Source organism: Oncorhynchus mykiss, chromosome 7, assembly GCF_057628025.1.
Source record: "Oncorhynchus mykiss isolate SJ-2025 chromosome 7, ASM5762802v1, whole genome shotgun sequence".
Lineage (NCBI taxonomy): Eukaryota > Metazoa > Chordata > Actinopteri > Salmoniformes > Salmonidae > Oncorhynchus > Oncorhynchus mykiss.
This window is the reverse complement of record NC_143028.1, coordinates 71,500,484-71,521,467: the sequence shown is the minus strand read 5'-3', so window position 1 is coordinate 71,521,467 and position 20,984 is coordinate 71,500,484. Positions and strand designations below refer to the sequence as shown.

The 20,984-nt window shown below is 41.6% G+C and overlaps 1 protein-coding gene and 1 pseudogene across 2 annotated transcripts; both read left to right on the top strand.

Moving 5' to 3' along the window:
* Nucleotides 1–76: 76 nt before the first annotated feature.
* On the top strand, nucleotides 77–8,483 carry LOC149982667 (serine incorporator 3-like). The gene is made up of 5 exons (XM_090241883.1): nucleotides 77–243; nucleotides 3,037–3,127; nucleotides 3,501–3,702; nucleotides 4,604–4,831; nucleotides 5,386–8,483. The coding sequence occupies exons 1-5, from the start codon at nucleotides 106–108 to the stop codon at nucleotides 5,522–5,524; spliced, it is 798 nt and encodes a 265-aa protein (XP_090098009.1). The 5' UTR covers nucleotides 77–105; the 3' UTR covers nucleotides 5,525–8,483.
* Nucleotides 8,484–10,364: 1,881 nt separating this feature from the next.
* LOC110528526 (uncharacterized) lies at nucleotides 10,365–20,612 on the top strand (annotated as a pseudogene). Its single transcript, XR_016497504.1, has 7 exons — nucleotides 10,365–10,826; nucleotides 10,967–11,960; nucleotides 16,566–16,742; nucleotides 18,428–19,101; nucleotides 19,351–20,012; nucleotides 20,221–20,389; nucleotides 20,476–20,612. The product of XR_016497504.1 is annotated as an uncharacterized LOC110528526 (transcript).
* Nucleotides 20,613–20,984: the final 372 nt, after the last annotated feature.

Below are 20,984 nucleotides of genomic sequence, written 5' to 3'. Positions count from 1 at the left end.
ATTGCTCGGTGCCATATCTTCACCATCTATCAGCTCATTCTGTTTCTGATTCTCTCTATCCTCTTCTGTCCAGCCTTGCTCGCTGTAACTGGACTCAACTACATCATGTCATTTATCGCCGTTGTCCTGATGTACCTGTTCTACACTCAGTCAAAGGGCTGTCTGCTCAACAAGTTCTTCATAAGCTTCAACATGATTCTCTGTGCTGTAGCCTCCGTCGTGTCCATCCTGCCCAGAGTACAGGTAAGCCCTCGTTCGGTGTTCATTAAACGCTCATTTAACGTTCATATTCATCATTTCATTTGTAGGTCAGTTTTTAGCATTTGCCCTTGTAGTGGTTAAGGTTAGCATTTGGGGAGCGTAGGCTGAACCTTTATCTGCTAAATGTTTATGGTATGCTTTTGACATTTAACTTTAATCATGAGTGTGACCCACCTGTGTATTGATTTCCTGGTGACTGCTGAGGTTAACAGTGACGCCTCGGGGATAAGGATTGAAAGACAAGTCTTAAAAGACTTGTGTTTAAGAACAGATTCAGGCCCTAATTATAACATGTGTCTACCAGTGGGTGGCGGCTGTTGACTTCTGTATATTTATTCCTTGGAGGATTTTGAATCCATCCTCCCTTTCCTACCTGGAGAAACCTCCACTGATGCCTACTCAGATGTCACTTTCATCATGTTTTTGATTTATTTAATATATATATATATATATAAAAACTATTTGTACAGCTTTTCTGCTACATTTACATACATTTTACATATGCATTTTACATATACACTACTGTTCAAAAGTTTGTGGTCACTTAGAAATGTCCTTGGTTTTGAAAGAAAAGCTATTTTTTGTCCATTAAAATAACATCAAATTGATCAGAAATACTTAATGTTGTAATGTTGTAAATGACTATTTTAGCTGGAAACGGCTGATTTTCTTTATGGAATATCTACATTGTCGTACAGGGGCCCATGATCAGCAACCATCACTCCTGTGTTCTGATGGCACGTTGTGTTTATCATTTTAAAAGGCTAATTGATCATTAGAAAACCCTTTTTCAATTATGTTAGCACAGCTGAAAACTGTTGTCCTGATTAAAGAAGCAATAAAACTGGCCTTCTTTAGACAAGTTGAGTATCTGAAGCATCAGCATTTTGTGGGTTCGATTACAGGCTCAAAATGGCCAGAAACAAATAACTTTCTTCTGAAACTCGTCAGTCTATTCTTGTTCTGAGAAATTCCATGTGAGAAAATGCCAAGAAACTGAAGATCTCGTACAATGCTGTGTCCTACTCCCTTCACAGAACAGTGCAAACTGTCTCTAACCAGAATAGAAAGAGGAGTGGGAGGCCCCGGACAAGTACATTAGAATGCCTAGTTTGAAAAACAGACGCCTCACAAACCCTTAACTGGCAGCTTCATTAAATAGTACCCACAAAACACCAGTCTCAACGTCAACAGTGAAGAGGCGACGGGATGCTGGCCTTCTAGATAGAGTTCCTCTGTCCAGTGTCTGTGTTATTTTGCCCATCTTAATCTTTTCTTTTTTTGGCCAGTCTGTTTTTTTTCTTTGCAACTCTGCTTAGAAGGCCAGCATCCCGGAGTTACCTCTTCACTGTTGATGTTGAGACTGGTGTTTTGTGGGTACTATTTAATGAAGCTGCCAGTTAAGGACTTGTGAGGCGTCTGTTTCTCAAACTAAACACTCTAATGTAGTTGTCCTCTTGCTCAGTTGTGCACCGGGGCCTCCCACTCCTTTTTGTATTGGAATCTGTATAATTATAATCTTTATAAAGACAAAAAGGCCATTTTTGTACAAAGGATGAGCCTTTCTTAATAATCTACTGGAGAATTATTTGGGGTTTAAGTATAATTTATGTATGAGTGAAGCTTTTAGTGAGGTGTTTAAAGATTTAATATTTTTAGCCCCCCAAACTCATAATCATTATATAAATAGGCATGTTTAATTTTGTCTGGCTTAGCTGTTATGCACGTGAGTGAGGACCCAAAAGCGGTTTAACAAAAACAGAGTCCTTTAATGTCAAAACACAGGTAAGACATAGATCCTCTTCAAATGTATATGATGGCAAAATAAACAACCCGCAGAGAGGGCGACAAATGAAACAAAGTCCTTCTGAATATCACAGAAGAGTTCCCCTTCTAGCAGCAGAGGAGAATAGCTGGGTTAGAGTCCCCTTCTAGCAGCAGAGGAGAATAGCTGGGTTGTAGAGGACAGAGGTACCTGATCACACGTAGCCTCAGATGAACAGGCAGATTCCGACAGGACAGGACAAGGTTGAAGCAAACGAGACGATAGTTTGGTTCTGGCATGAGAAACTCAAACGAGAATCTGACAAAGACAGAAGCAGGAACAGAGAGAGAAATAGAGACCTAATCAGAGGGAAAAAAGGGAACAGGTGGGAAAAGGGTGAATGAGGTAGTTAGAGAAGATGAGGAGCAGCTGGGGGAAGGAGAGGAAGAGAAGGTAACCTAATACGACCAGCAGAGGGAGACGGAGTGAAGAGAAAGAACAGGAACAAGACATAATATGACAGTACATGACATTAGCATTCCAAATAAAATGATTTTTTTTTTTTTGCTCATATGATTTAAAAATGTTTAGTCTGGAGTAGGCAGTGCCATTAGTAAGTAAGTGAACAGTGATAGGACCAAAGAGTTAATCAATGTGATTTTTCCTTAATTTGACAATGTCATTATTTTCACGTTTCAACGTTTATTTGCCACATGCACAGTATACAACAGGTGTAAAACAGTACTGTGAAATCCTTTCTCGAGAGCTCTTTCCCAACAATGCAGTGATATTAATATAGAGAAGAGTTTCCCAAACGCGGTCCTGGGGCCTCTCAGGGGTCCCTAGTACTATACAGCTGAATCTGCTGTGTGGTACAAGGGCAAAAACCAAAACCTGCCCCAGGACCATGTTTGGGAAACCCTGATATCGATCATAATAAAATCATGGAAGAAAATAAACACGTTTTTGGAATCCGTTTGCAAATCACAGTTTTGTTTAATTATTTTTAGAAATTCCAGCCCCGATCCGGTCTACTCCAGTCCTCCTTCATGACTATGTACACCATGTATCTGACCTGGTCGGCCATGACCAACGAGCCTGGTAAGAGACACTGTTATAGCTGCTACCCCAACAGCATCCTTTACCTGTTCATCTATTGTTCATTATTCATTCATACTTAATTAACCAATAGTTTAAATGCTTCTCTATATGACTAATTACTGGGTACTATCAAATAAATTCTCAATTACAAACACGTACTTGCTTAAACTCTACATTGCCCAAGCAAATTGTAAATTCACCTGTTCAGCTCGAGTGAAAGTGAAAAATCACCACCCCCTCTCATGGATTAATGATATGATTATGCTTTACAACTCATTAAAATATATCTATAAAAATGAAAGGGAGAAAAATTTCATCTCAAAGTCTTACATTTTTTCCCCTGTTGGGCAACCACCCCCCGGGCCCCCTTTAGACCGTACATGCAACCCCAGCCTGCTGAACATCTTCCAGCAGACACTGGTGCCCACGCTGGCCCCACTGGAGATCGAGAACCAGACGACTGTGGTGATCATCGGCAATGAAGAGCCCATCCTCTCCTCCCCCTATCTGCAGTGGTGGGACACCCAGAGCATTGTGGGATTAACCATCTTCATCCTCTGCATCCTCTATTCCAGGTGTGATTGGTCAGCAAGGCAGACTTGTGTACAGCTACAGCACATCGTGGTTTGGGGAATATAAGTCATGTGCATTTTTTGGTCCCTCACAGTATTAGTGGATGTGGTGACTCCCTCATTCACATAATTAGAATTTCAGTTTGCAGTTTGAGCACTCTGAAAGCGCTAATGCAATCCACTTTGGTTATATTTTATTAAAGCATTACAATAATTAGAAATACTTATAAATGCTTAACCATGCTTATTGTTAGATTCTAAATAAACAGAGTAAAACAGACAACTAGGAAAAGCTCAAACCAAGTTTGTTCTCCCAATGCGTCGGACAGCTGAACAGACAAAAACACATTTACACAAGAACTGGTATTTAAACCTTCCTCGTATGGTGAGACAGCCTGTTGCTTGGCAGGAAGTTAAGTGATATGGGTAATAAACTGTTCCTTCATGTGACCTGACCTGACCTGACCTCAGCCCCCATTCCTCACTAATCCAGAGCTATCCAGTCTTATCAGTGAACAAAACCATGTGACTGCCTTTTCATTTACTCAGTAACATTCCAAGCTCCTGGCTCATATCCAACCTCCATTGACCCCACCATATACATTCCTCCTACAGATAACCATTAACGTCTGGTGTAGCAAGTATTTCAAATTACAACCCAACAACTGAAACCAGACTGTTGCCCTTCTCATTTCCATATGATACCTAATATCTAACAATAACATGTTCTGACAGAATGTTAACTCTCTGCATTCCCCACTCTCCCTCAGTAACATGAATAAGGATATTTCATATTTAAAGTTAGTCAGAACCCATCATTATAAATGCTTTACATGTTATGTTATAATTGCTAATGAAATTATAGTGCCTATTATAATGCCTATAAATGTGTACTTCCTTGCAGCATCCGCTCGTCCAACACCAGCCAGGTGAACAAGTTAACCATGGCCTCTAACGACACAGTGATCCAGGAGGAGAGTAAAGCAGGCACCCCGGACGAGGAGGGAGGGACGGGACCCAGGCGTGTGGAGGATAACGAGAGGGACACGGTCCAGTACAGCTATTTCTTCTTCCACTTCATGCTCTTCCTCGCTTCGCTCTACATCATGATGACTCTCACCAACTGGTACAGGTCAGTATGGCCAAACTACACAGATGACCAACGTTGTGAAATGCTGTGTCTGAAAACATTACTAGCTGTCAAGTCTTTGCTTCCTCCGTCCTTGTTTCCTTAATTCCCTTTGAGGATTTGGTCTTGGTACACCTTGGAGAGGATCCAAGGTTCCTCACTTTGAGAACCTCCTCCAATGAGCTTTGAAGGTAATTGAGAAAATAAGGACAGAGGGAGCAAGGATTTGACAGCTAGTGACATTTTCAGACAGGGCCATGTTGTCAAGCTTCCACATTTTGAGGTGAAGTTGAATCCCATTGTGTTCGTCAAAAATAGGGAGGAACCACAATGTTTTGACACTAAAGAGGAAATAACATTAATTACACATTGTGTTCTTTTATAGTTCAACATTTTATATTTCAATGGAGACCGCTCCATCTCTCTAAAATGAAAGTGACCACAAAGCAACGCTGCAACGCAATACTTCTTCCATGGATATTTCTCTTACAGATTCACATCGTAACAATTGTTCAGATATGACTATATATACAAATCTTCTTTTTTTCCCCATACAGTCCTGATGCAGACTACAATGCCATGACCAGCAAGTGGCCGGCGGTTTGGGTGAAGATCTCCTCCAGTTGGGTATGCCTTACCCTCTATACCTGGACCGTGGTCGCCCCGATGATACTCACCAACCGGGACTTTAGCTGAGAACAGTTCCACCAACGCAGTATTTTCTTTTCACTTTCCTTATTGTGATTCCTGATTTAGTAAAAAAAAATTTAAAAAAAAAGAAAGTGTGTTTTACATAGACATTGACCACATGGCTTAGATTTCAAATGATTTCCTGTCAAAATGACCTGTTTTGTTTTGTGTATTAGATGTTGATGGGTTCTCATTAAAAAATCTCTTTAGTTAGCCTTTTAGATGCATTAGAAGAAATAGATTCACATATGAAGCTGGTGTTAAATCGCTAACCTTGTTGGTGCATTTGAAGATTGACAGATGTGTTTTTTGGTCAATTTTGTGCAATTAGGGACCAAATCGTGTATTGATGGTTGACCTTTATGTCACAGGAACAGTTTTACATGTTCCTTGTTTTTGTTGTACATTCTCTCAATGTACATTCATCTTTGACTGACTAACATTCCAAACCAACTATAAGAATGTAAGATCCTTTATCTCTTGAGTAAATATACACTGAGTATACCAAACATTAGGAACACCTTCCTAATACTGAGTGGGACCCCCCCCCCCCCCTTTTGGACTCAGAACAGCCTCAATTTGTTGGGGCATGGACTCTACAAGGTTTTGAAAGCGTTGTGTTGTGACAAGGTAGGGGTGGTATACAGAAGATAGCCCTATTTGGTAAAATACCAAGTCCATATTTTGGCAAGAACAGCTGAATTTAGCAAAGAGAAATGACAGTCCATCATTACTTTAAGACATGAAGGTCAGCCAATCCAAAAATGTCAAGAACTTTGCAGTTGCAAAAACTATCAAGCGCTATAATGAAACTGTCTCTCATGAGGACTGCCACAGGAAAGGATGACGCAGAGTTACCTCTGCTGCAGAGGATAAGTTCATTAGAGTTACCAGCCTCAGAAATTGGCAATTAACTGCACCTCAGATTGTAGCCCAAATAAATTATTTACAGAGCTCAAGTAACAGACACAAATCAACATCAAGTGTTCAGAGGAGACTGTGAATCAGGCCATTATGGTCAAATTGCTGCAAAGAAACCGCTACTAAAGGACACCAATAATAAGGAGAGACTTGCTTGGGCCAAGAAATATGAGCAATCGACATTTGACGGGTGGAAATCTGTCCTTTGGTCTGATGAGTCCAAATTTGAGATTTTCGGTTCCAACCGACTGGTACTGTATATTTAGCACTTATAATTACATATATATTGACTACGTCAGATTAATTGCTTCATATGAGTTGAATTATTTGTTTTAAAGAATTGATTCTGTCATGACTGTCCACAAGAATCCAAATAGGTCAGATCAGGTTTGCAATGAATAACTTAAATCAGACCCCCTCTCACCCGCAGTGAGTGGGAAGGAAAGAACTAGGGGGATTAACAACTCATGACCTGTTGTTAATCAAGGAGAGAAGATTCAGGTCCCTCTCCAAATTCACCAAAGGAATGTGCCTTTTTTTTCAAGAGACTTTTCCAGATGAAACTCTAACACGTTCAAATATCAAATACTGGAACAATATTTCTAACATATAACTTGGGAATGTTCACTTTGTTATTTTGTGATGTCATTCAAATTGTTATAAAGGAAATAATGTAACTTGGAAAGTATACCCACTGCAAATATGACGTGTCCATCCTATGTGTTGTGCATGTAATATGAAAAATGATGAAAGTATTTCTGTTAAAAGAGGGATTTGATTTTTAGGAGCCATTAGAGATCGTTGTTTTACATAAACATTGCAGTGACAGTGACAAGTCATGCATTCATAAGTAAGGCTCAGATTTTTGCAGATGCAGGAGGTTACGACTGTTCAGAATGATGATATGATACAAGGTTATGATTAATAAGTTGATTGTTTATAGATGTGATAGGTAAAGACCTTTTAGAGTTTAATTCAGGAGATGGTAACTCTTTAAACAACCGCTCTTGTGGTGCCTCAGATCCTAATGAGTTAATTGTTACATGATTAATTTAATCGGATAACAATTAAACATAGTTAGTTAGATAAATTAGATTAGATAAATAAGTCTTCCGATTAATGTTAAAGTCAAGTCAGAACAATTCCCTTTACTGTTATATTTAAGTCGCTTAGTATGAGACTAGGTGACATGATGTTCAGTAATTGTTTTGCTTCCACTTACAGTATGTCCTCAGTTCCGTATTACAGACGCTTATTTAGTTATAGCCAATTCTGTTCAGTAGTAATTGAGTTTGCATAGGTTTATCCTAACATGATTTAATAGTGTAGTAAGCTGCCATCCCCTTTCCAATGCCTTTCATACTGTATCTGTAAATTGTGTATTATGAATCTTTGAATTGAGAGCAACATGAAAGTGTAGCTATCAGTGTTTGTGGATTGCTTTCCAAAAACATCTATTTCAACAATCTACTTCAAGTGTTTATGCTTCTGCCAAGTATTTTTGTAATCTTTATAATGTTTGTTTAGTGTCTTGGAAATTGATGAATGTAAATGACAATCAAAAGGCTGAAGGCATGCTTTCTGGAGGAACTGAAGCATATTTTGCATGTTGCTATCGTGAGTGAAAATAAAGGTATCTACAACCAAAACCCCTACATAGAATGTAGGCCTTTATACTGTAAGCCCATCTACTTATGTTCATTAAATGTATGGTTAGCATTTAGGCCTATGGTTCAGTTCCAAATTGATTATGTGTTATATGCACACACCACAAATTGTTACCGGATATTTGGTGAATATGACATAATTATGACCACAAATACGAAATATGTTGATGCACCTGATTGGAACATGATGGTTTATAGGTTAACATTGCCATTCTGATATTAATAAAAATGTTTTTGTTGTTGTTGTTTTTTCCATTCAAACTGTAGTTGTTATGAGGGTCTGCTTGTGGAACATGCTTTAGTTCCCATTTGAACTGCGACTCTAAAAAATATTGTATGCTATGTAGGATAAATAAAGAGAATGTTTTGTTACAAAAGTTTGGTGCAAATGTATGTAATATTTCCTGTTGTTTAACAGTAATACTATTTCACCATCAGACACACTACCATGTGCTATGGCAAGTATGACTGTATTTCCAAATGTAAAGTGAATAGTGACTTGGTCGCGGAGTTCAATAAATAGTATATAAATATAATATATGCCACTGAGCAGACACGTTTATCTAAAGCAACTTATAACAGTGAGTAGGCCTACTTACATTGTCTGTATTGGCAACCTCAGCAGGAATTAAACACAACCCTGGCATTCCGAGCGCCCAACCTTGAACTAACTTAGCCAGACAGGACAACGCAGATCACAGGATGTAATTTCCGCCATATTCTGAATAAATGGAACAGTCAACAAAAGGTGCTCAGATTGCAATTGAATAAATTAAATGGTGTTTACAAATATATTTTAAATAAAAAATTATGTTGACCATCATTGACATTGCACTTACTCGTTTGCCTTCTGCTGAAAGTATGGGTAGCTGCAGCCCAGTATGGCAACTGGAGTATGGATGAGTGGGTGTGTCGACAGGAGTGGGTGTATGGAATTCGAATCAGCTAATTGGGCAGATTTGTTGCCACTCAAGCCCGTTTTGCGCAGCCGATTGGGCTGCACAACAAGTCTATAAGCCGGCGACCAGTGCACAGGTGTTGTATAGCCATGCCTGAGACCTGATCATATCACAGTCATGTTGTCGGCAGTAGCTAGTGTGGCCATTTCATTCCCTTCCATGATTTGATTTCAAGTAGGATAGCAGCCCACACAATCAATAACTAATATTGATAACCATCTAGACATCACCTTGTACATGCACATACAGTATATTCAATGTGAAGGGCATGAAGGGCAACAACCCCCGGGACACAGCTGTTTGCGCTTGCGTGACAAGCACTACTGTCCAGCAACAGCGTGGGAAGTAGCTACCTAGTATCAAATCACATTTTATTGGTCACATACACATGGTTAGCAGATGTTATTGGTCACATACACATGGTTAGCAGATGTTATTGGTCACATACACATGGTTAGCAGATGTTATTGGTCACATGGTTAGCAGATGTTATTGGTCACATGGTTAGCAGATGTTATTGGTCACATGGTTAGCAGATGTTATTGGTCACATGGTTAGCAGATGTTATTGCGAGTGTAGAGAAATGCTTGTATGGTGACAGTCATGGTAAACACATTCATACAAAGCATGAAGCAACAGTAGTACCCCAGTCATCAGTACTTTTAATAAAAAAAACAAATATTGTCAGTTTTATAACTGAAAATCTAAATGTATTTGTGTTAAACTAACAGTGAAATATGACTCAGACTCATCCTCTGGCTTCAAAGCACAAGTCCAAACTCTGGCAGTGTGGTAGTTCAATGTACCGGTAATTGAGTGGTAAGAAACAGGAAAAAAACACCACTCAATTAAAACCAATAGCAGAGCGCTTTCGACACACCCCCTCCTTTCCACATGCCCACTGCTTTACTTTAGACACACATACGGTACTCACACATACTTACACATACTTACACATACTCACACATACTCCAGCCGCCATATTAAACTTCTCCTCTGCTGGCAGAAATCACTGTGAGTTAACGGTGGGCTTATTATTATTTGTGTTGTGTATCTATGCAACAGAAGGAGCGTGCTCTGTACCTCAAGAAGATACAGGGTTGGATTGTGTCCTGTGTGGATCTTTGAAGCATGGCGCCAATCAAGAGTGTTATCTCTGGGGTGGCGCTAGAAGTAAATTAAAAGGATTTGCAGTACGTGATGAATTGGATCAAGTGGATGGTGCACACCGACTGACCTGCATGGTTTTATGATTTTTTTTATGAAGAGTCTTTCCCTTCTCACGTATATTTGGGTTTAATGAGATACCCTGTGAGAGCCTTCGTCCGCAAACCCATGCAGTTTGACAAATGCAAATTATTTGATCATGTGTCAAGTATATGTAGACGGGAGGAGTATCGTATGCCAGCTGAGCCTAAATGCTGCAATTGTGGTGGTGAACATGAACCTGAATTTCTGAAGTCTCCTTATAGGGTGAAGGAGACAGAGGTGTTGAGAATAAGAGATGTTCAGCGTGCCTCCTATCAGGAGGTGTTGAGAATAAGGGCTGTCCAGCGTGTCTCCTATCAGGAGGTGTTGAGAATAAGGGCTGTCCAGCATGTCTCCTATCAGGAGGTGTTGAATAAGGGCTGTCCAGTGTGTCTCCTATCAGGAGGTGTTGAGAATAAGGGCTGTCCAGCGTGTCTCCTATCAGGAGGTGGTGAGAATAAGGGCTGTCCAGTGTGTCTCCTATCAGGAGGTGTTGAGAATAAGGGCTGTCCAGTGTGTCTCCTATCAGGAGGTGTTGAGAATAAGGGCTGTCCAGCGTGTCTCCAATCAGGAGGTGTTGAGAATAAGGGCTGTCCAGCGTGTCTCCTATCAGGAGGTGTTGAATAAGGGCTGTCCAGTGTGTCTCCTATCAGGAGGTGTTGAGAATAAGGGCTGTCCAGCGTGTCTCCTATCAGGAGGTGTTGAGAATAAGGGCTGTCCAGCGTGTCTCCTATCAGGAGGTGTTGAGAATAAGGGCTGTCCAGCATGTCTCCTATCAGGAGGTGTTGAGAATAAGGGCTGTCCAGCGTGTCTCCTATCAGGAGGTGGTGAGAATAAGGGCTGTCCAGCGTGTCTCCTATCAGGAGGTGTTGAGAATAAGGGCTGTCCAGCGTGTCTCCTATCAGGAGGTGTTGAGAATAAGGGCTGTCCAGCGTGTCTCCTATCAGGAGGTGTTGAGAATAAGGGCTGTCCAGCGTGTCTCCTATCAGGAGGTGTTGAGAATAAGGGCTGTCCAGCATGTCTCCTATCAGGAGGTGTTGAGAATAAGGGCTGTCCAGCGTGTCTCCTATCAGGAGGTGTTGAGAATAAGGGCTGTCCAGCGTGTCTCCTATCAGGAGGTGTTGAGAATAAGGGCTGTCCAGCGTGTCTCCTATCAGGAGGTGGTGAGAATAAGGGCTGTCCAGCATGTCTCCTATCAGGAGGTGGTGAGAATAAGGGCTGTCCAGCGTGTCTCCTATCAGGAGGTGTTGAGAATAAGGGCTGTCCAGCGTGTCTCCTATCAGGAGGTGGTGAGAATAAGGGCTGTCCAGCGTGTCTCCTATCAGGAGGTGTTGAGAATAAGGGCTGTCCAGCGTGTCTCCTATCAGGAGGTGGTGAGAATAAGGGCTGTCCAGCGTGTCTCCTATCAGGAGGTGTTGAGAATAAGGGCTGTCCAGCGTGTCTCCTATCAGGAGGTGGTGAGAATAAGGGCTGTCCAGCGTGTCTCCTATCAGGAGGTGTTGAGAATAAGGGCTGTCCAGCGTGTCTCCTATCAGGAGGTGGTGAGAATAAGGGCTGTCCAGCGTGTCTCCTATCAGGAGGTGTTGAGAATAAGGGCTGTCCAGCGTGTCTCCTATCAGGAGGTGGTGAGAATAAGGGAAGAAAGGAGTAAAGTTGAAGAACAAATGGTAGTAGCAGCAGAGACACCAGATAATGTTCTGTGTCAACAGAGGGATCCTGACATGTTGCATGTTAAGACGGTGAACTTTGTGGCGTTTATTGCTACACAGTCGACCTTCTTAACATGCACAGCGCAAACAGAGAGGAAATCTGGAAAAATAGGCACCGTTTTTGGGACATTACAAGGAATCCTGTTGATGAATGCTCCATCTTCACAGGCACTTGAGTCTGTTTAGGGATGTGATTTGAACCGTGGAGTGGGAAGGAGTGGGATGGTTTTTATATTTTTTGTATAATGTCGGGACCCCCCCTGCATTTGCCCTCTCTCACATTTGTTGGACTGTATGTTGGACTAGCTAGCCTCCATAGTTAGCAAGCTAGAAGATAGCTAGCTGTGCCAGGTAAATGTTCCTTCAACAATGCTTGGCTACACACGTCGAAGTACAGTATGAGTTGTAGTTGGCTAAAGTTTAAAATGTTTTTTAATTAAAAACAGGACGTGCAAAATGCAAGATGTGCAGCAAAGATTTCAACGTTTGGAACATGGGGGAGGCAGAGCTAACTTCCCACAAAAAAAATACCTCAGTGCTGTTGCACGTGACGACAACCTCTACCTTCATCACTAGCTTCTTCAACCCGGAGTCAGCCGCCGTGCCAACCACCTCCTCTGCTACCAAGCAAACATTGATTGTGGTAAACAAGAATGAAATGCTAGATGCTGGAGTATCGTGGGCTCTGAAAGTGGCGAACTCACACTATTCTTATAAGTCATGTGTAGACACGAGCCTCGTTTTCCCAACCATGTTCCCGGACAGCCAAATTGCATGGAGATTTGCATGCGGTGAAATAATATGTGCATATCTCAGTACATTTGGGCTCGCACCTTACTTCATTCAAGTCCCTCACAGTCAGAGAGTTGTCCAGGCAACGGACATATGTAATGCTGTTTGACAAGAGCCTGAACCACCAGTTGTAATCAATGCAGATGGGCATGCATGTGAGAAAGGGAGAGAGAGGGGAGAGAGAGTGAGTGTGTTAGAGAGAGAGAGTGTGTTAGAGAGTGTGTGAGAGAGTGAGTGTGTTAGAGAGAGTGTGTGTGTTAGAGAGAGAGAGAGTGTAACCATAAACATGGTAAGCAGATGTTAACGCGAGTGTAGCGAAATGCTTGTGCTTCTAGTTCCGTCACTGTAGTAATATCTAACAAGTAATCTAACAATTACCCAACAACTACCTAATACATACAAATCTTAAGGGGTGAATGAGAATATGTACAGTCGTGGCCAAAAGTTGAGAATGACACAAATATTAATTTTAACAAAGTTTGCTGCCTCAGTGTCTTTAGATATTTTTGTCAGATGTTACTATGGAATACTGAAGTATAATTACAAGCATTTCATAAGTGTCAATGGCTTTTATTGACAATTACATGAAGTTGATGCAAAGAGTCAATATTTGTAGTGTTGACCCTTCTTTTTCAAGACCTCTGCAATCTGCCCTGGCATGCTGTCAATTAACTTCTGGGCCACATCCTGACTGATGGCAGCCCACTCTTGCATAATCAATGCTTGGAGTTTGTCAGAATGTGTGGGTTTTTGTTTGTCCCCCTGCCTCTTGAGGATTGACCACAAGTTCTCAATGGGATTAAGGTCTGGGGAGTTTCCTGGCCATGGACCCAAAATATTGAAGTTTTGTTTCCCGAGCCACTTATCACTTTTGCCTTATGGCAAGGTGTTCCATCATAATGGAAAAGGCATTGTTCGTCACCAAACTGTTCCTGAATGGTTGGGAGAAGTTGCTCTCGGAAGATGTGTTGGTACCATTCTTTATTCATGGCTGTGTTCTTAGGCAAAATTGTGAGTGAGCCCAGTCCCTTGGCTGAGAAGCAACCCCACACATAAATGGTCTCAGGATGCTTTGCTGTTGGCATGACACAGGACTGATGGTAGCACTCACCTTGTCTTCTCCGGACAAGCTTTTTTCCGGATGCCCCAAGCAATCGGAAAGGGGATTCATCAGAGAAAATGACTTTACCCCCTCTCCTTGAAGTTCTTGATGATCCGATAAATGGTTGATTTAGGTGCAATCTTACTGGAAGCAATATCCTTGCCTGTAAACCCCTTTTGTTCAAAGCAATGATGACAGCACGTGTTTCCTTGCAGGTACAGTGGGGCAAAAAAGTATTTAGTCAGCCACCAATTGTGCAAGTTCTCCCACGTAAAAAGATGAGAGAGGCCTGTAATTTTCATCATAGGTACACTTCAACTATGACAGACAAAATGAGAGAAAAAAACTTTTTTTAATGAATTTATTTGCAAATTATGGTGGAAAATAAGTATTTGGTCAATAACAAAAGTTTATCTCAATACTTTGTTATATACCCTTTGTTGGCAATGACAGAGGTGAAACATTTTCTGTAAGTCTTCGAAAGGTTTTCACACACTGTTGCTGGTATTTTGGCCCATTCCTCCATGCAGATCACCTCTAGAGCAGTGATGTTTTGGGGCTGTTGCTGGGCAACACGGACTTTCAACTCCCTCCAAAGATTTTCTATGGGGTTGAAATCTGGAGACTGGCTAGGCCACTCCAGGACATTGAAATGCTTCTTACGAAGCCCGGGCAGTGTGTTTGGGATCTGTCGGTGTCATGGAGGGCATGTAGTTTGCCCCTAGTGATGCGTTGTGCAGACGGCACCACCCTCTGGAGAGCCTTGCAGTTGAGGCCGGTGCAGTTGTTGTACCAGGCTGTGATACAGCCTGACAGGATTCTCTCAATTGTGCAACTGTAAAAGTTTGTTAGGGTTTTAGGTGACAAGCCAAATCTCTTTAGCCTCCTGAGGTTGAAGCACCACACTGTCTGTGTGGGTGGACCATTTCAGTTTGCCTGTGATGTGTATGCTTAAAACTTTCCACCTTCTCCACTGCTGTCCCTTCGATTTGGATGGGTGGTGCTCCCTCTGCTGTTTCCTGAAGTCCACGATCATCTCCTTTGTTGACGTTGAGTGAGAGGTTATTTTCCTGACACCACACTACATGTGCCCTCACCTCCTCCCTGTCGACTGTCTGGTCATTGTTGTTAATCAGGCCTACTACTGTTGTGTCGTCTGCAAACTTGATGATTGAGTTGGAGGCGTGCATGGCCACGCAGTCGTGGGTGAACAGGGAGTACAGGAGGGGGCTGAGCACGCACCCTTGTGGGGCCCCAGTGTTGAGGGTCAGCAAAGTGGAGATGTTGTTTCCTACCTTCACCACATGGGGGAGGCCCGTCAGAAAGTCCAGGATCCAATTGCACAGGGGTTGAGACGCAGGGCCTCCAGCTCGATGATGAGCTTGGAGGGTACTATGGTGTTGAATGCTGAGCTGTAGTCAATGAACAGCATTCTTACGAAGGTATTCCTCTTGTTCAGATGGGATAGGGCAGTGTGCAGTGTGATTGCGATTGCATCGTCTGTGGATCTGTTGGGGTGGTATGCGAATTGGAGTGGGTCTAGGAAGATGGTGTTGATGGTTTCATGACCAGCCTTTCGAAGCACTTCATCATTACAGATGTGAGTGCTACAGGGCGATAGTCATTTATTTATGTTACATTGGAGCTCTTGGGAACAGCTTCTTTGTGGAACAATCTTCAAAATGTTCTTCAATGTGATGTTCTGGTGCTTCTTGGGTAATTCAGACAGCTGATTGAGGACCTTATTACTGATGAATGTGATGTTCTGGTGCCTCTAGGGTAATTCAGACAGCTGATTGAGGACCTTATTACTGATGAATGTGATGTTCTGGTGCTTCTTGGGTAATTCAGACAGCTGATAGAGGACCTTATTACTGATGAATATGATGTCCGTCAGTCTTCACACACAATATCTGACAGCTCTGGCCCGATTTTAACTGAACTTCGATGAATGATGCGTCTTGCCCATAGAGAATGATAGAGGCTGCTAGTCGCCAAAATTCTGTTTTAACATGTTGTCAGCTGGGTTGGACTCTTTCAACTTTTTTGGCTGATCCTTCTTGACGACCCTCTTTGGAGTACTGTCCAACCGGATCATCAGGAGGGATCAGCCAATCTTGAAGAAGAAAATTGACAACTTCAAGATGGCGATTTCATCAATGGTGCTGCCCATGCGTTCAGACGCCATAATAGGAACTATATAGGAATCTTTTCTCTATCATTCTCTATGGACTTGCCATAGAGATCCGGGCTCGGCCTTTACAAAATGATACCGATTGGCCAGATGGTGGCGCTTTAACAAGCGATTGAAAATGCACATTTTAAAAGGTCACACCCCGTTTGGGTAAAAGTTCGTCCTTCGTCCACTCTCCTCCTTCCTTTCTCCTCCGTAAACCGTTATGTGGTCAAATGATCTAGGAGTGTGTCAATTTGTTAGTTGGCGAACGGAGTAGGGACCTCCCCTCAATAGCCTCCTTTTGGAGAGCAAGCACAAGTGTATCCTACGACGGAAGAGTTTTGATATCTGCCACACCCCCTTTGAATCAGCTGTTGTATTGTCGGAGCAGAAAACCATGCATACGTTTAGAAACAATATGGTACTTATCATTTTATCTATAAATGTCTTGCACAACTAACATTTGTTTTGAGCACTTTACACTTATTTTAGGATCCACCCCAGTAAACATAATTTGCCTAATGATGCGCGAGTGGAGAAGGACCATCTAATTTCAAGCAAGCGCATTTCCATACACATTCACTTTCCTCGCCTACTCTCCTCGATTAACTTGGACCTTTTTCAAAAGGAGGCGAGAGAGGACGCAGAAGGTGAGCAAATCTAATAGAGAAAAGGCCTTAAAGTCATGAAATTCGGAACATAGGTCCTTCTCCTCACAAGGAACACATTTGACCCAAAAGGTATGGGGATGATAGATTTTCCGCCATTTTACATTTTGTGTGAAACGCTGCACAAAACTTGATATGTGGCATCTATGGCCAAAAGTCTCAAGCAATATTTTCCAGATTATTACCTAAAACAGCATGGCCGCTATTGACCAATATACATTAATGTCGGTGTGGTCTGGCACATAAATAAGTCACGGATATTCGTATTGTAACAAAAGTTGGTACACATGTTGCAAACACTGTTCAGACTCAACGTATGCAACATTCATTTTCGACCACACGGTGGCGCTATAACGGGCACGTTTTGTTACTATCAGTATAGCGTGCCACAGTATCATAATACCCATAAATGTCATAATACCCATAAAACCTAGCAGTCAAACAATCATTTTTCCACCATTCATTATAGAAACACTTAAAATAAAGGCTGTGTTTCATGTCCCTGGCGTGACATTTTGCTAACCATGTAAATCTCTCTAGGACAAGGTAACTTTTTATCGCCTGTATTTACCCCCATAAATGAAATAATATTTAGCTGCTAATGTGTCTATCATAAAGAACTTCAAATGCCATGATGATCTGCACGAGACTGCCGAATCAAGGCAAAGGAAAAAAATCTCTGGATTAACTATTTAATGTTAGTTAAATGTAGTAATGAATAAATTGTCTACATTTCTTTCAATGGACAATTCTGTGAACTGTCTTGTGCAAATTTTAAATTGACACAATACCTGCTAGCAAAGGTGTCAGATGGAGATGACGTGCAGGAAGGAGCTTGCAGGGATTTGTAGTTTTGCATGATGTCTACTTTGATGCCAATTAGCATTTTCAAATCTGAGAGTAAATAAAGCCGACTATATTGATCTAAGCCACCTTGTCTGAGAGAGATTTACATGGTTATCAAAATGTCATGCCAGGGTAAACGTACACAAAACAGACCTTATTTGAAGTGTTTAAAAAAAAGAATAGTGGAAAAATGATTGGAACCTTTTCCCTGTTTGACCACTAGGATATTATGACACCTCCACTGTGGGGCTCTATAGTCTAGTTTGAATTTTTTCAGTAATTGGCCCAAGGTGGAGGGGAGACATGTTTACTGTTGCCTTGTTGTAGGTGTTTATATTGTAAGTACTGAACATGGAATAATATAGATATTATAGATATTGACTGCCAAAATGCTGTTATTAATATAAATGACCAGATATGCAAAATGTAATGTATAACGATACCCAACTACATTGAAAATAGTAAGTTGACAGAAAAATCTACTGACAGCAATTATATCATAAATATCAGGGGCCTGATTTGATCATAAATTGTGCATACCGATACATTGAAATCAAAAAGTGTTGTGATTTATATGCCTGGGACTTCATGTGAAACGTATTATTCACGTTGGATTTTGCATGAAAATATAAAAAAAAATAAACATACAGTATTTTTAAAGAACTGAGTTACGAATTAAATGACACATTTCTATAAATTAGTTCCCAGATAAATGTAAATGCACTGCTGCCCTGAACAAATAAATGGAAAAATGAATGCTAACATGATAAAAAATAAATAAAATAAATTCATGCTGCCAGGTAACTTTCCCCATCTCTCAGAACTGCAGATTTTCCTGCTGGGATCTAGATTAGCTGGGAAGAGTTCAGCAGGAAACACCATCCTCGGCAGAGATGAGTTTGACCTGAGGAGAGCTGCTCAGTGTGTGAAGAGACGGAGAGACGTTGCAGGGAGGCAGGTCACTGTGGTCGACACTCCAGGCTGGTGGGGAAATTACCCTGTAGTGTCCACTCCTGAGCTGGTTAAACAGGAGATTGTGCTCAGTGTGTCAGTGTCCCCCATGACCACACACTCTCCTCCTGGTCATACGGGGGGATGATTAATTCACAGAGGAACACAGAGAAGCAGTAGAGGACCACCTGGAGCTTCTCGGTGAGAGAGTCTGGAGTCACACTATAGCGCCTTTCACATATGGGAAAAGACTGGGACAAACGACCATTGAGCAGCATATTCAGAGAGAAGGGAAGGCCCTTCAGGGGCTTGTTGAGAAATGTGATAACAGGTATCATGTCCTTAACACTAAGAACAGGGGAGATGTCACAGCGCTGCTGGAGAAGATAGAGAAGATGGTGACAGTAAACAGAGGCCTTTATAAGCTAAAGAGAGGGATAGTAGAAAAGATTGAAGACAGAAGGAAAGCAGAGGATGAGGGAGTGAAACGAAGACTGATGACGGTGCAGCAACAGAGAGAGATCATTGTGAGACTAATGGGGATGTTTATCTGAAATGAATGACATTTGTCAATTTTTGCACATTTTATAGTTATTTAGCTGAAAAACTTACCTATTTTGCTCTGTGTCACAATATACTATAATTTCTGTCACAGAGCTAAGGCATATGCCTTACAACATACTGTACGTCTCATGTACATGGCAACAGTCAATGGAATATCAATTTAGCAAACAGTTTATTCCGAACAACGGCCATTTCATTCCTATAGTCATGTATGTCATCACCTAAAAAGTCTGTGTTCTATCTCTCTGCCAGGTGAGTCCGTCCATCTCTCAGTGCTGAGGATTGTGCTGCTCGGGGCTAGATTATCTGGGAAGAGTTCAGCAGGTAACACCATCCTGGGCAGAAAGGAGTGCCTGAGGGTAGCTGCTCGGTGCTCAAAAGTAGCACCGAGCAGTGGTCGACACTCCAGGCTGGTGGGGAAATCTCCACATAGAGTTCACTCCTAGAATGGTTCAACAGGAGATTATGCACAGTGTGGGTCAGTGTGTCCCAGGACCCCACACTCCCCTCCTGGTCATACGGGGGGATGTTTAATTCACTGAGAAAGAAAGAAAGAAAGAAAGACAATAGAGGAACACCTGGAGTTTCTCAGTGAGACAGTCTGGAGTCACACTATAGTGCTGTTCACCTATGGGGACTGTCTGGGAAACACAGCCATTGAACAGCACATTGAAAGTGAGGGGAAGGCCATCCAGTGGCTTGTTGAGAAATGTAGAAACGGGCATCATGTTCTAAACAATGTCAACGAGGATGATAGCACTCAGGTCACAGAGCTGCTGGAGATGATAGAAGAGATGGTGGCAGGAAACAGTGGAGATGTGTTTCCTGATCAGATCAAACAATCTGCACCAATCAGGAAAGCTGACAGTATGACGTGGCTTCCTCCAAACAGTAAGAATAATTCTGACTAAGATGTACAGGGGTCTATGCAGAGTATATTTCTGCGAATCCGACATTTGATAAAAACATGTAGAATCTATCCAAAATTCAAATAACACAATTTTTCCAGCATGAACATTGTCATTTTGTTTACTTTATAACCATTGTGATTAGGTTGATCAACACTGGTTCTAATTAATGTTCTTGTTTTATTCCACAGTGAGTGGAGATGACAGATCAGAGAACAGAGATCAGAGAACTCAGAGAACCTCTGCATATGGCTCCCTGAGCTCCATAGCTGAATCCGAGATAAGCTCAGGATCCACTGGAGGAAATGGATGACTGATGATGCTGACAACCAGAGAACTATCAGTGGCTTCCTCCTAACAGTAAGCTATAAGCTGGTAACTTAATTTCTATTATCTTACTCTGACTTCCGGTGTCCAACTCCCCATCTTGTTGTGTTGTTCCACAGTGAATGAAGATGACAGATCTCGTAGCCAGTCTCTGGGAAGCTGTCAAAATAATTCTATGAGTTTCATAACTGAGACTGAGACCAGCTCAATATCCAGAGGAAAATACAGGGGTCTGGAACAATCTGCATCAATCAGGAAAGCTGACAGTATGAAGTGGCTTCCGCCAAACAGTAAGAAGTATTCTGACTAGAATGTAGTACAGGGGTCCATGCAGAGGATAGTTCTGGTAATCTGACATTTTCTTAACATTTATACAATCTATCCAAAATGTATTGAGCATGAAAATTATATGTTTTATGTTTAGTTTATAACCATTGTGATTAGGTTGATCAACATTGGTTCTCATTTTGCTCAATTTGGCTAAATATCTCCCTATTGGATTTCTAGAAAAACATTCCTTTGTCTGATCTTCCCCATTTTAATTTTGCTCCACTTTCTGGTCTGCTTCCTGTCTTTCAGTTTGGTGTAGGTTTTTCTTTTGATTGCCTCTTCTGCAAATTTAGTGGGT

Bases quoted from the DNA above. Each gene is read 5' to 3' on its own strand.
- LOC149982667 (XM_090241883.1), top strand. From the start codon at position 106: ATGTCATTTATCGCCGTTGTCCTGATGTACCTGTTCTACACTCAGTCA. The intron at 244-3,036 runs GTAAGCCCTCGT...AATTATTTTTAG, and splicing joins CCATCCTGCCCAGAGTACAG to AAATTCCAGCCCCGATCCGG. The intron at 3,703-4,603 runs GTGTGATTGGTC...ACTTCCTTGCAG, and splicing joins CTCTGCATCCTCTATTCCAG to CATCCGCTCGTCCAACACCA.